The 13,384-nt window shown below is 37.5% G+C and overlaps 1 protein-coding gene and 1 pseudogene across 3 annotated transcripts; both read right to left on the reverse strand.

Annotated features, from left to right (window-relative positions):
- Positions 1–4,693: 4,693 nt before the first annotated feature.
- LOC149026377 (uncharacterized) lies at positions 4,694–13,221 on the reverse strand. 3 transcript variants are annotated; one of them, XM_089146662.1, is made up of 4 exons: positions 12,979–13,221; positions 9,140–9,359; positions 5,594–5,769; positions 4,694–5,512 (listed from the first exon to the last, which is right to left on the reverse strand). In XM_089146662.1, exons 2-3 carry the CDS (start codon positions 9,339–9,341, stop codon positions 5,615–5,617), a joined length of 357 nt encoding a protein of 118 aa, XP_089002788.1. In that variant the 5' UTR covers positions 9,342–9,359; positions 12,979–13,221; the 3' UTR covers positions 4,694–5,512; positions 5,594–5,614. The 3 variants fall into 3 exon arrangements, with proteins under 3 accessions (XP_089002788.1, XP_089002787.1, XP_089002789.1); XM_089146661.1 differs by having other exon boundaries at positions 4,719–5,769; positions 12,979–13,219; XM_089146663.1 differs by having other exon boundaries at positions 4,742–5,766; positions 12,979–13,215.
- Positions 9,376–12,968, reverse strand: LOC149026378 (pentatricopeptide repeat-containing protein ELI1, chloroplastic pseudogene; annotated as a pseudogene).
- Positions 13,222–13,384: the final 163 nt, after the last annotated feature.

Raw genomic sequence — 13,384 nt, forward strand, 5'->3', positions numbered from 1 at the left:
GATTTCGATGCAGATTTCATTTTTCCGATAAGGTTCTTGCAAACCCAACTCCAATCTCAGCTCACCTTACCTTCTTTTCTGGTTGAACCCAAACCCAATTCCATCCAAATATTATAATTTCACTTTGCCCGCCCTTCTGTTTTGCTGGTCGATCGAATTCGACTTCAGTTAATTATTTAATACACAGTACTGTGTTGCCAACGATCAACCGTCCATCTTACTTTTAACTATTTGCAAGACGAACGGTTGAAATTGAAACAATCTCACTAGATTTCATCATTTAATCTCCCGATTTTTTTTCTTCTTTTATTTATCCTCATCACAACCATACTTCAGTATATTTCTAATTCGTCCTGCTTCTTCTCTTGTCCTTCTTAGCTCTTTTAATGTTGCTTTTTTTTCCTATGAATAGAGTGATCATTGACTCACTATGTACTCTTCTATTAGCATTCTTTTAACGTAAGAAATGTAAACATTGTAGATAAAGTTAACATAGATCAAAGTAATAGTTGGATCTATTGACTAAAATAATTTTTTTTCCTCTATCTTTCAGGTCGGACGGCTAAAGAAGCGGACATACCATATATTTGTAATATTTATTTAATTTTTTTTTTTGGAGGGTTAGGAGGAATGAGGTTCTCTTAGGCTATTTTACATGTGTCTTAACTTATGGTGATAGCTTTATAAAATATATATGGCATGACTTCACTCAAAGTATTGGAACTTTAATCTCACATCATGAGTCGTTGATTTTACCAACTGAACCAGACATAATGCAATTTTTTTTTATAGAAACATTAATTTATTTAAACTTGAACCCTCTAAAAATTTATCTCCTAAAGTTTAAGGATTCAAAGCATGCACTCAACTCCATAGCATCCAAAATGAGATGGTATGCCTTATCTTCCATGGAATTAGATTTTGTAATATTGCTTGCAAAAGTTGGAAGATGAACAAGTTATCTCTTTAATTCTATATTAATGTGGTGTATGTTCTTCTCCTTTGCATTTAAAAGAGCTTGTCAAACTGCCATTGCGTATGCAAACAATACATTCTGATTTCAACATCCATCTGCAAACCAGAAAATCATGCGAACATTGTTATCTCTCACAATTCCCCCAAAGCCGCCCAGCTTTGTTCCAAATCAGCTAGACATGAGCCATCCACATTAATTTTAGTCCAAACCTGTTCAGGTGTCTCCCATTTTAGTCAAATAAGGAAGCAGAAAATGGGAAGAAACAAATTAAATAAATAATCATAATGACATTGATTGAAGTTTTTCAGCTTAATTCGTATCAAAAAAAAAAAAGACAATGATATATAATTACTAGTATGGGTTGGGATCGAGCCAAATAGGTGGGTAGGGACAATATATAACAGTGTCCTTGTTTACGAGGAAGAGCTTGCAATAACGACGGCAATGGCTGAATGCTTTTATCTTTCAAATCATACACACCCAAATCCAATTCATGGAAATCAAAATTGCTATCATCCATGACGAGATAACGATATAAGATGAAATGATTTGGAGTGAAATAGATGCAATTCCCTCCTCTTTTATAAGAAGATCCAGTTGCTGCAGCAGCCGCCGCCGCCGATGAAATGGAAGAAGAGTGATTTACACCTAAAAACAACATACTGTCTTCGCCTAAGCTATGTATCTGCTCCCAAGTATTGCTACAATTATTGCTGCTGCTGCTACTACTTCCCTGCAACTTGTTCTGATCAGGGCTTGACGACAACAACTTAAAAATGGCAAAGCCAATGGTTTTGTATTCAATACGCGAATCGGTTCTTCTTTCTGGGGAAAATATGGACTCTACTTCCCTTACAACCATTACCAAGTCACCACACGACTCGGTTTTGTTGCCATCCAGTTCTAATTTGCATCCACATCAACAATTCATAGTTAATGTTCCATTTGGGACAACTTTAGAGAGTTCAAATGAATTCTAAAAAATCACATGGGATTCAACCTAATAGCGCAAGACTCTTCTTTCAAGGCCAACTGTTATTGAATCTTTATATATGAGACTCTTAATCATTATGGGATTAATGAGATGTCACAAGAGAGAGTGGATGAAATGAGATAATCTTATTAATGAGAGAGTTACAGTACATGTAACAATTTGTAAGTATCAACAAGGGACACGTCATTGGCTAGCCAGCTGTAACACAGTTAGAAATATCAAACCCTTGTCACATCCCCCGTGGCATCAACTGTTGAGCTTGTCCGTGAGTCGAGCTTGTCTCGATCTACCTCTTGCTTCATATTGTCTTTCTCTGTCCTTCTTGCCCTTCGCGTGGGGTTAAACAGACCGCGAACTTATCTTTTACAACAACTACTTCTCCCTTAGTTGAGTAGCATTGATTTGAGGTATGGTTCTTGTCCGTGGTTGCTCGATGGGTTGTTTCGTCTGGAGCCCTCCTCCGTACTCCCCTCCTCATCTTTCGGCATGGGTTTTCAGGAGGCTTTCCTCCGAACCACCTGCATGTGACTTATATCCACGTTAGGCTCCCTCTCAATACTTTTCATCTTGAGGTCGTCACCGAGCTTTCGTTCCAACTCGCTTTGCACCCGGTGGCGGAATCGGCTGACTCCATGTCCGTGTGTGCTGGGTGGTGGCTGTTGTCTCCCTTCCGGTTGCACAACCCTAACCCTTGGTGTTGGGTTGTACTCTGCAACATAAAATGGATAAAGGTAAATATTGGAAACTCGAAAGGAATAAGGGTAACTATTGATGCATTCTAGTAGAAAGATTTCATAAGTAAATATTATCAATGCTTACAGTCAAGAGTCTTATAAAGATTCAGGTGGCCTGGTGTGCAAACCTTGGTGTTCTCTTGCCACTGATCTTGCATTTGTCGAGAGATGCACCTTAATTGATCCCTTGCAAGCAATAGCAATCTTAGTTTCATTTTGAGCGGTTATTCTCTGTACTTTGTCAACCTTAATACTTGTGAACAAAAACCCGCAATAAAACTTATCATCTGGTGTATAAACAAAGTAAGCTGTCGCAAGAACCCACGTACTATATCGGTTCTGACATGGATGATAAGTTTTACTGCAGGTTTCTGTTCACAGGTATCAAGGTCGGCAGAGTACAAACAATAACCACTCAAAATGAAGCTAAGGCTGCTATTGCTTGCAAGGGATTGATTAAGGTGCATCTAGACAAATGCATGATCAGTTACAAGAGAACACCAAGGTTTGCACACGCACTTGAATATTGCAAAACTCTTGACTAGAAGCCTTGATAATATTTCCATGACCATGTCATCAAGGATATCACTGGTAGGCCTCGTCCACTCTTCTTCGCTCATCTTCTCTTTCCCTTCTGCCATTGATAGGGAGCACTATTCAGTTGAATCCCTCCCATGTTGATTTCCTAGAATTTGTTTCAACTCTCCTAAAGTTGTTTCACTTAATGGTTGAGGTGGAAGCAAATTGGGAACATTAAGTTGAAATTATATTGTTAATCCATCTAGACAAATAGATTAGAGGGTTCTGAGAGATTGATTGAAATGAACCGGTTTAAATAGACTTCAAATCTTCTCTACGAATTTTTATTTTCAATTTTTCATTTGAAACCTGTGAAACCGGCACAATCATAAAATTGTCACCCTAGCGAAAATTCCCGAAAAAATAGAAATGTACGAACTTAGGAAAGTGGGTCATGGTAAAATTATCACCCACAATTGTATGACTAAATATTATAGAAAATTAAAAATTCCAAAATTATAACACAAGGCATAACTTTAAAAGAGAAAAAAATAATAATAATTAGAAGTGCATGAGCTTAGGAAAAAAAGTAAAAATATATGAACCTTGGTGGGTCATCAAAACATACACCAAAGCATGAGCAAACATTCTAGAGGATTTCTTCTTCTTCTTTTTTATCCAAACTAGAAGTCTGCTCATAACCAAAAGATGAGTCCTCATAGGGGTGTCAATAATGGGTATAAACTATTGAAAACGAATAAAATTGACGCGTTAAGACCCAGACGGACCAATCCAAGGTTATTTGATGAGATCTGGATTGGGGATTGAAAAACCTCCAGTTTTCTAGTTGAAGAGGTCGAACTTCCTGGAGGCCCATTGGCTGAACCACACCATTAAAAAACCCAACTTCTTAGAATCTGATTTAAAGAAGTCGGTTTGTTAAAGCTTAAGCCCAAGAGACAAAATCCAAGGGTCAAATATAACTTTTAATTTAGAATGGATGGAACAGCTCGATAACGAATTGATTATGATCTCAAAACCGATCCAAACCATACTCAACCTAAACCTAAATCGTGTTCAAAATTAAACTGAAACCAAATTTCTGCTAACGGTCCGTACTTGGATTTGGTGCTTTTAGAGTTTGCTTGTCAACCATTTTTCATTTAAAAGCTTTATGCCTCTACTGAAGAAATTGACGTTAGAATGGCATAGCAAAAGGCTAAAAATCCTTAGCCAAATCTAACATATATAGGTTTCTAATTTGAACCTTTAATTTTTTGGGTAGTCTAATTTTTATTTTTTTTTCATATAAAAGAAAGGGAAAAAAAATTCATCTATGACCCTTAAAAAAAAATAAATAAATAAATTTAACCTCATACCATGAAGTGTTAATTATTCTTACAAACTGAACCAGCCCAACCCATTGAACTTCATGTATCTATATTTCTTATTGAAAATTTGATCATGCTCAATTCTAGAAATGAATTGTATTATTTATGATTGTTTCCTTATATATGATGTATCACACTTCAAGACTTTGGAAATTGCATATCGTCAGTATAGTGAGCATCTAATATTATGTCTGGTTATTAGTTAAAGTGAGCATCGAGGATGTTTGGTTTAATTGAACAACACTTGGTGAAATAGATGCAATTCCCTCTTCTATAACAAGATCCAGTTGCAGCAATCGATAAAAGGGAAAAACAGTGATTCACCTTCACCCCTACAAAGCTAGAAACAACATTTTGTACTCACCTAAGCTGTGTATCTGCTCCCAAGTTCCGACTCTAGCATTACTACAACTAGTGCTAATAATTAATATCGGTTCTTCCCTGCGGCTTCTGTTGATCAGGGCTTGACAACAACTTAAAAATAGCGAAGCCAATCGTTTTGTGATTAAGCCACAAATCGGTTCTTACTGGGAAAGTTTGTGACTGTACTTTCCTTGCAACCATTAACAAGTCACCACAAAACTCCACCAAATAAGGAAGTCGCCCCACTCGCACGCTTTTGTCCCCGTCCCCCGCTACTATTTCCCGATAACTCTACATGCAGAGATGATGAAGATCCAGAATGTCCTATACTTACAAATTTAGTCTGGAAGAGGCTTTCTCTAGAACAGCAACAAAACTTAAAACATCTGAGGTTGATGCCAGAAATCTATTCACGGGAACTAGCTAAGAAGATACGTTCTAGAGACAGACGACACAAAATACTAAATTTACTCGCTCACTTGATCACAGAAATTTTAAGTAGCGTCTTTTCAAGGACAAAATTTTCTTCGAACATCTGAAATCAAACCAAAAATATTACAAACATTTGGATTGAAAATATCCTACAATTAAGCTCAAATAAAATGAGGAAAGATACCTCATCGGTAGAATATCATAATTATTTATTCTTCCTCTTGTTTTTCCCCTTTCCATGCCGCTTGCCTTTACCTATCTTCAATTTCTTTTTCAACTTCTTCCCTACACCACCAACGGGTTTTAAAAAGCCCAAGTTCTGATTCTTTGATTCTCCCTCATCCATCATCGCCACATCTGCTGAAACAGGGTTTATAAGATTCCAACAGACAAATAGCATGTTTAACCCCCCCCCCCACACCCAAAAGAAAAATAGCAGTTTTACGAATGCTGTGCTTAAAGAGAACAGAAGCTAGAAATAACATCAAAGTTACTTGCATTACAGACATGACAAACTAGTAAACGAGCTAATACAATATGGATAGTTCATTATTTCGTATGGACAATACAATATAGAATATAAGTTTCAAAAAAAAAAACCCAAAATCTCTTCTGGTAATGTGGTTTGGTTCGGTTTACTTGGTAAATATATTAGAAGCATGAAGAAAAATGGTAATAATGAATTTTAAGTTGGTTTTAGTTTCTAATTGGACTACACAGGTTTTGACTCAATTCTTTAAGTTCTTTTCAGTGTCCTCAAGATTAGGTGCTGTTCGGTACTGCGGTACGGTTTTAAACTAACAAAATCTTTATTCAGAACATGAACCAATAAGTTCTATTGGTTAAGTTCTGGTGTTTCATCCCATTTTGGCTGGTTCACCTCATTTTTTATGATCTGGCTCAGTGTCATTGGTTTCGGGCGAGTTTTGACACCCTAAAATATGATCAAAGAGAAGGTATGAGGGGTGGACGTCAGAGAGTGAATGAAAATTTTGTTATAATTTTTGTTGATTTTACCATTATACCCCCTACTACAATAGCAATTCTGCACATGTTCATCAATGGTATCCACATAAACAGAAGTTTTACAGTTCATGGTGGTAAATCAAAAAAAACTCTACAGTTGTTTATGTGTTGTACCTCACTCGGGTGAGGGTCAAAATCCAAGATCATTCAAGGAATCAGCAGATAAATTATGGCTTCTAAAACCCTGCAGCTAGGGTTTTCTAAGGGTTTAGGAGGTTCTAGAGTTGAATGGGTAGGTATACAGGGTTCAGCTATAAGGGTATAGGGTTAGGATGCCTGAATCTTAAATCAGTTCATATTCAAATGGGTTAGCATTTTGGTGAAATTAGAATTTCAGTTTCTAGGCTTTCTGGGGAATGCTCAGCGCTGATACTTATAGTTGAGTGCTAAGGGATTAAGGAGAGGATGACTCAAAAAGGGGACAGAAATTGGAGGGGGGATTGAGGGTGGGCGAAGTTAGGGATGAGCACCCAGTGGCTTTAGAAAGCTAGGAGATGAATATCTGCTGAAGAAGAAACACCACACCAGGCTGTTGCAGGATTTCTCCTGAATTAGAAACCTAGACAACTCAATTGAATAACTCTCTCTGCTGCAAGTCTGCAACTCATTTTTATTCATCAAAAATTGTTCTGGTTACAAGCATTTTTAAGTTCTCTCCTACTCACTCACTTGCGGGTTAAGATCTGACTTAGTACAAGTTGGTGCTAAGTGCCAGCACGGTTGGCTTAGTCAATCACTAAGGCCGTGACAATAGGCTATGTATTTATAGCATTTATTAAAAACTCCCAACAGCACTCAACTTTGAAAGCAAAACCCAAAAGAAAAGGATTCTGTTTTAAGTAGATCTCCTAACATAGAATAGGACTGCAACTAAAAGGACTTCTATTTTAGATAGAATTCCTGAGTACAACTGCTACATAAATAAACATAGGCTGATTCAAATTACAAACCAAAAACTTAGCTGGACTCAAAATAAAATTCAGACTGTAACTAGACCCAATTGGGCCTGACTTGGACTGCCCACAATGACCAAAATACCCCTGCTGTTGAAAAACACTCTACGTTTCTGGGCAGCAACCTGATGCTCCCTTTCGGCCCTTGGGGGTCCTCTTGAGTCTTGAGGTGGTTGTGGGGCCCTAAATCATTATGAATTTATATCAATCTATTTTTAATTAAACATAGAGTCATAAATTATACCAAACACATCTACTTATGTTTGTGTCAAATAAACATAAAACTTGCTGTACCAAAGAGAACTAAAGTTACTAACTCTGATCTGCTTTATAGTTTTGTGAGTTTGTCTTCCTAGGCTCCATTTGGTACAATTTAAATTTAAATTTATGATTATTTGACCTATAATAAAAATAGATGCAGTTGGTATGATTTATGGCCCATATTTATCATTAAAATAAATATATTTAAACATAAATTCACAACAGGAGCTCTTAATGATTTATCATCATAAACTGTTAATTTCCATTTATGCAGGTACCATTAATGAACATAAGCATATTTACTATTTACTTAGGGGCAAAAAGATAAAATTACAAAAACTAGAACAAAACCTTGTTTTTCTCTCTCCACCCTCCACATTGCTCCAATTTCCAGTTAACAACATTTTAAAAAAATAAAAACTAGCCAAAACCAATAAAAACGAGATAAAACCAAAACTAAAGCTGACATATACTTTACGAGGTAAACAAAAACTAAAAAAAAAAAAAAAAAAAACTGATGATACATAATATATAATTCACCTAAAGGTACCAAACCTATTTCTTGTTATATAATATATAAAATTTATAGTAACCAAATGAAAATTGTTTCTCACTGACTCACTCATAACCTATTATCATAATTGGTTATTCATAAATAGATCATAAACATAAATATAAATTATGCCAAGGAGAGCCCTATTAAATCATTGGAGTTTGAACAATTTTTTGGGTCAGCTACCCTTGGGTTTGTAGTCCTACATTATAAGCAAAGATATCAATCAACATACAGGCTATTTTCTGATAGTGGGCATGGTCTGTGGTCTTGGAACAACAAAAAACCTAGGGAAATCTACAATTGATGCCTTATAAGATTAGGAGAAGAATAGAAAAGCACATTTCTTATTCTAAAACCATTTCTTTTCAATGGAAGAACAAGAACATCACCCCTCCTGTTTAGGGCCTTCAGGCCTTCTTCAGGGTTGTGATTAAATGTTTCATTATCTAACCCCAACACCCCCCTCCCAAAAAAAAAACCCCACTCACCACCCAAAATAAATAAATAAAGAATGCCAACCAAAAAAAAATTGGAAGCAATCTAACGCTAGAAATTATTTTTTGTTCTCTTACAACGGAAAAGATCATGAAGGTCAGAAATACCAACTAACCAACTAGGTCTCACTATCACTTTCTTGGCATGAGATCAGCCATATCATATTGGTGACCTTGATTTCCGATGGAAACAGAAGTATAGCAATTCCAAAATGGAAACAATTTTTATAAAATATATTTAAAACTAAAATGGAATTGTTCATAGAACTAGATACCTGAGTAGCCATTTTCACTGAGTGGAAGCAGCAGAATGATGAGAAACAAATAAAACAGGACAGCAAAAGCAATAAACAGAAAATAGAAGGCCTATTTCCTATTACAGAAAACATCATAGAATTTAATCCCAAAGTAAAATGGAATATAAAGAATAATCGAAGTACCCATGTTCGCATTGGAATCTGTGGTGATTTCCATCTTAGTACTGTTGCTCTTGACGGGACGGACAGGAAGCTTCGGAGCAGCTAGAGCTGCTTCTTGAGCAGCAAGCTTTGCAACATCTTTCTTTTCATAGAAGGGCTCTACAATCTCTCTTCTGAGAGTCCTCAATCTCTTCTCCCTCTTTGATCTCATTGACTTTGCCATTGTTGAACTCTTCTACCACTGCAAGTCAGATTTCAATTAATTGCAACTAGACTAAAAGTTGGACATCTTGAAAAGTCAACTACTCAACTAAAATGCATACCATTTATCCAGGTGTTACAAAAATCCTGTTTTGCACAAGGAAAGCAACATGGAAGAATTGAAATTTGGGGACACCATAGTGCACAAAACAAACAAACCGCAAACACACACAATCACACAAAGCACACGAAGATTTCTGTGGATCACCAAGATTGCTTACATCCAGATGACTATCAAACCAATGGAGAATAGAAACACAACTGCTCATCCTCCTAACACCCCTCTCAGAATTTGATTACAGAGAACTCTTTGCAAATTTATACTAAAACCTTAAAAAGGTAGTGTACTGAAATAGCCAGATAGTCCAACGGGCCACTAAACAGCACTTTGAGAAAACAGGTCACAAATAAAATATGGAGATCTTGCATTTACTATCCTAAATAAAGATGCATAAGAAAAAACTTTCTTGGAGTAACTACCACTAAGAAAAAGTAAACTGTTGGATAGACACTATTTATTCAGCATTGAGTTTCTCAAAGTGGTGCATCAAATGGGCAAGGAATGCTTTATCAAGAGTCTACTTGTAAATTAGTGTGTCTAAAAGTTCATGTAAGAGTGAAGGACCTTGGACACCTGGGTGAAAGCTAATTAATCCTAAAAATTTTCTTTTTTATTTCAAAACAAAATGAGCAATTTGGTCAAAATATTGTTCCTTGCAATGTCATACAACTCAATAGCATTAAGAGAAATTGCTAAATAAGGTCAAACTTGGGTAAAAACCAGTCACAGCTGATGGATAAGCCATCACAATAGTTGAAGTAAACCCAGCATTACCCACCCACAAAGGCAATTCTGGATATTCAAGATAACATTTGATTGAGTCAAATCCAGATTTCTCTGTGTTCCTTTTCTAATCAGCAAGACATTTCAGGAAATTGATGCAGTTATTTTCATCATGTATCAGAGCATTTGCATATAACCATGGTAATCACCAATAGTCTCCACATGAACAAGAGCCATCCTTGAAACAGTGGAATCGGTAGACATCTCTCACAATAATCTCTCTATCATAGATTCTTGATATGAGCTTTGCAGTTGTATGACAGTCGCCACAGATGCGAAGATTTTTTGTAACCCGAAGAATTAATCCAGGCCTGGTATTGAGAAGCCCAAAAGCAATGGCCAGCTTCTCACTATGTGTACTGAGGCTCTCCTCTTCGCTAACATCATGCAGATCAAAACTAGTATCTGGCATATACCCAGCTGCCTTGATCTGGCTAGGCAAGGCTTCCAAAAGCATGTAAATTTCCTTTGTCTGTGAGTGTGACATATCTCCTCCAAGAAATAGATAGGCTTTCCCATTGATCTCAATCCAACTACATCCAGGGTTCTTCTTCATACCTTGATTCTTCAAAAGATATCTCAAATTGTTCACTGCTTCCCACCTCCCAACTTCAGCATACATGTTTGAAAGCAGAACATAATTTCCAGTATTCTCTGGCTCCAACACAAAGAGTTCCTTGGCTGCAATTTCCCCAATTCCCAAGTTCTTATGTGTTCGGCAAGCAGCTAACAAAGCTCCCCATATACTAGGACCAGCTTTCATTGGCATTCGATCAATGAGTTCCTTTGCCTCCACCAAATGACCAGCCCGGCCAAAAAGATCCACAATACAAGCATAATGCTCCAATTTTGGCTTGACAGAGTAAACAACACTCATAGAATTGAAGTATTTCAAGCCTACATCAACAAGCTCTGAATGGCTGCAACCAGATAATAAGCCTGTGAATGTAATAGAATCAGGTTGAACCTTTGCTCTTATCATGTCCTCAAAAGTCAACACAGATTCCATACCATACCCATGAGATGCATAAGCAGTTATCATGGTGTTCCAGGCAAATCAAAGACTTCTCATTCTCAGGTATCTTATCAAAACAGCTGTGTGCATCAACAAGGCTTCCACATTTAGCATACATTGCTACAAGTGCAGTCTGTACAGAAGGATTCTTCTCCAAACCAATCCAACATGCATAATTATGTATCCTTCTCCCTTGCTCAAGAGCAGCCGAGTGGGTACAAGCAGGGAGGACACTCAATATGGTCACCCAATTGGGCTTAATTTCGGAATCCTCCCTCTGCATTTCTTCAAACAAGCATAATGCCCGGTCTGCAAGCCCATTCTGGGTGTACCCAGATATCATGGACGTCCAAGAAATAGTTTCGCTTTGGCATCCAATGAAATAATGCCTCAGCAACATCAACCACTCCATTTTTCATATAACCTGCAATAAGTGCATTCCAAGAGGAAATTTCCCTAACAGGCAGTCTATCAAACAATTGATTAGCATCCCTTATCTCACCACATTTTATGTACATATCAATCAATGAAGTCCCAACATATGAATCGTACTCCAAACCAATCCTTAAACTCTGCCCATGGATACATTTTCCCGTTTGAAGAAGCGACAAATCAGCACACGACTTTAAGACAAAGGGGAGGGTGAAGTAGTCTGGTTGAAGGCCTATGTAGAGCATCTGAAGGAAAGTGATAAGTGTCCTCTCAGCATACCCAGATCGAGAATACCCACAAATAATTGAATTATACAGAAGGACTGAAGGACTTTGAATTCTATTGAAGAGGGCAATAGGAATCAATATCGCCGGAGCTGGCATACATTGCAACCATCTTTGCACCAAGGAAGGTGTTCGGTTGGAGGCCTCGAAGAATCAAGTGGGCATGGACTTGTTGGCCTAGTTTGAGCAGATGGGTACCAGTTAAGAACTGGAATATTGGTACATACGGAAGTAATTGGGGAGGGGTTTCCCCAATGGGCCCCAAAAGGGAGAGCAACTTTGCATCTTGGACACTACAATGCGTAGGTGTTTCAATTCGCAGTGAAAGGAAGCGAGAATAAATGAGAGAAAATGCAAGAATAGTAAGTGCTGACTTCCTTTTTCCTAAGGCACACTACCAACCGGTTTCCCTTCCCACCTAGTTGATGGAAGGGTATGCCATGCATGACGAAGGTGATACTAGTAACTGGTACAATTTCAAAGACTGAAGGCCCTGTACAACTTCAAAACCAAGAGGATGTAACAGCATCAGGCCGTAAGCAGCGTTAATAAGCTAAAATAACTAGGTTTTGGATTATGATATCTAAGATAGGTCCACTATCAACCAGCTGTGCGATGAGTAAAAAGTAGGTGCATAGACTGATAGAAGATTCATGGTAAAGATGGGTGAACACTATGATTAAAAAAAACCTATAACTAGTCATACGAGAGCATGAATTTAACAAAATAAAACAAACACAGATAGTTACTATTGACCATGACATTGATTAAGAAAAACGTAAAGCAACAAAAAGGTGAGAGCACTGTGATTACTATCTAAAACCCGAAATCACAAACAAAGATAAACCCCAACCCCCGAAATAAAAAACGAAAAAAGGAGCAACAAGTGAACATCAATACCATTCAAATTCACGTAACACCAAAACTATAAACTTCCTAACTTGAATCTCTACTGAATGATAATAACTGGAATACAAACTCACAAACAAAAGTTTCAATTCCACGAAAATATGTCAGAAAGTACCTTGGATAAACAAGAGATGCTTGATTCGATAGGAAGGCCGGCGGAGTCCGTAGAACGATGCTCAAAGTAGCCGTTTTGGGGAGAGAATAGACGACGAAGACAAAGAAGAGTTGATCTCTGCACCGATTAGGTTACGAGCATTAGAGCGTTTGAGCCGGTTCTCTTCTTTGGCTGGCGGTTCGAAGCCAAGGCGAGCCTAATCCAATACAAAACTGGCTTGAGTTTAAGCCAAGGCGAGCGTCGTCTTCTTCTTCTTACCCAGAGAGGCTCAGCCGGGCAGAACCTTTAAAGCCCACAATTGAGTTGGAAGCTTTTATTTTATCGGGCTGGGCTTGGGCTTCTGGGCCCAAAAAAAAAAGAAATACATATTTTATATAAATTTTACATAAGCCCCCTTCGTTTTCGT

The sequence above is a fragment of the Hakea prostrata genome, chromosome 2 (genome assembly GCF_041222555.1).
Source record: "Hakea prostrata isolate BN-2017 chromosome 2, UWA_Hpros_2, whole genome shotgun sequence".
In the NCBI taxonomy this organism is placed as follows: Eukaryota; Viridiplantae; Streptophyta; class Magnoliopsida; order Proteales; family Proteaceae; genus Hakea; species Hakea prostrata.

What these genes read in the sequence shown, in the direction of transcription:
- LOC149026377 (XM_089146662.1), bottom strand. Translation starts at nt 9,341, where the DNA reads ATGGCAAAGTCAATGAGATCAAAGAGGGAGAAGAGATTGAGGACTCTC. An exon ending in AGATTCCAATGCGAACATGG is followed by an intron (nt 5,770 to 9,139) that starts GTACTTCGATTA and finishes ACCCTGTTTCAG; the next exon opens with CAGATGTGGCGATGATGGAT.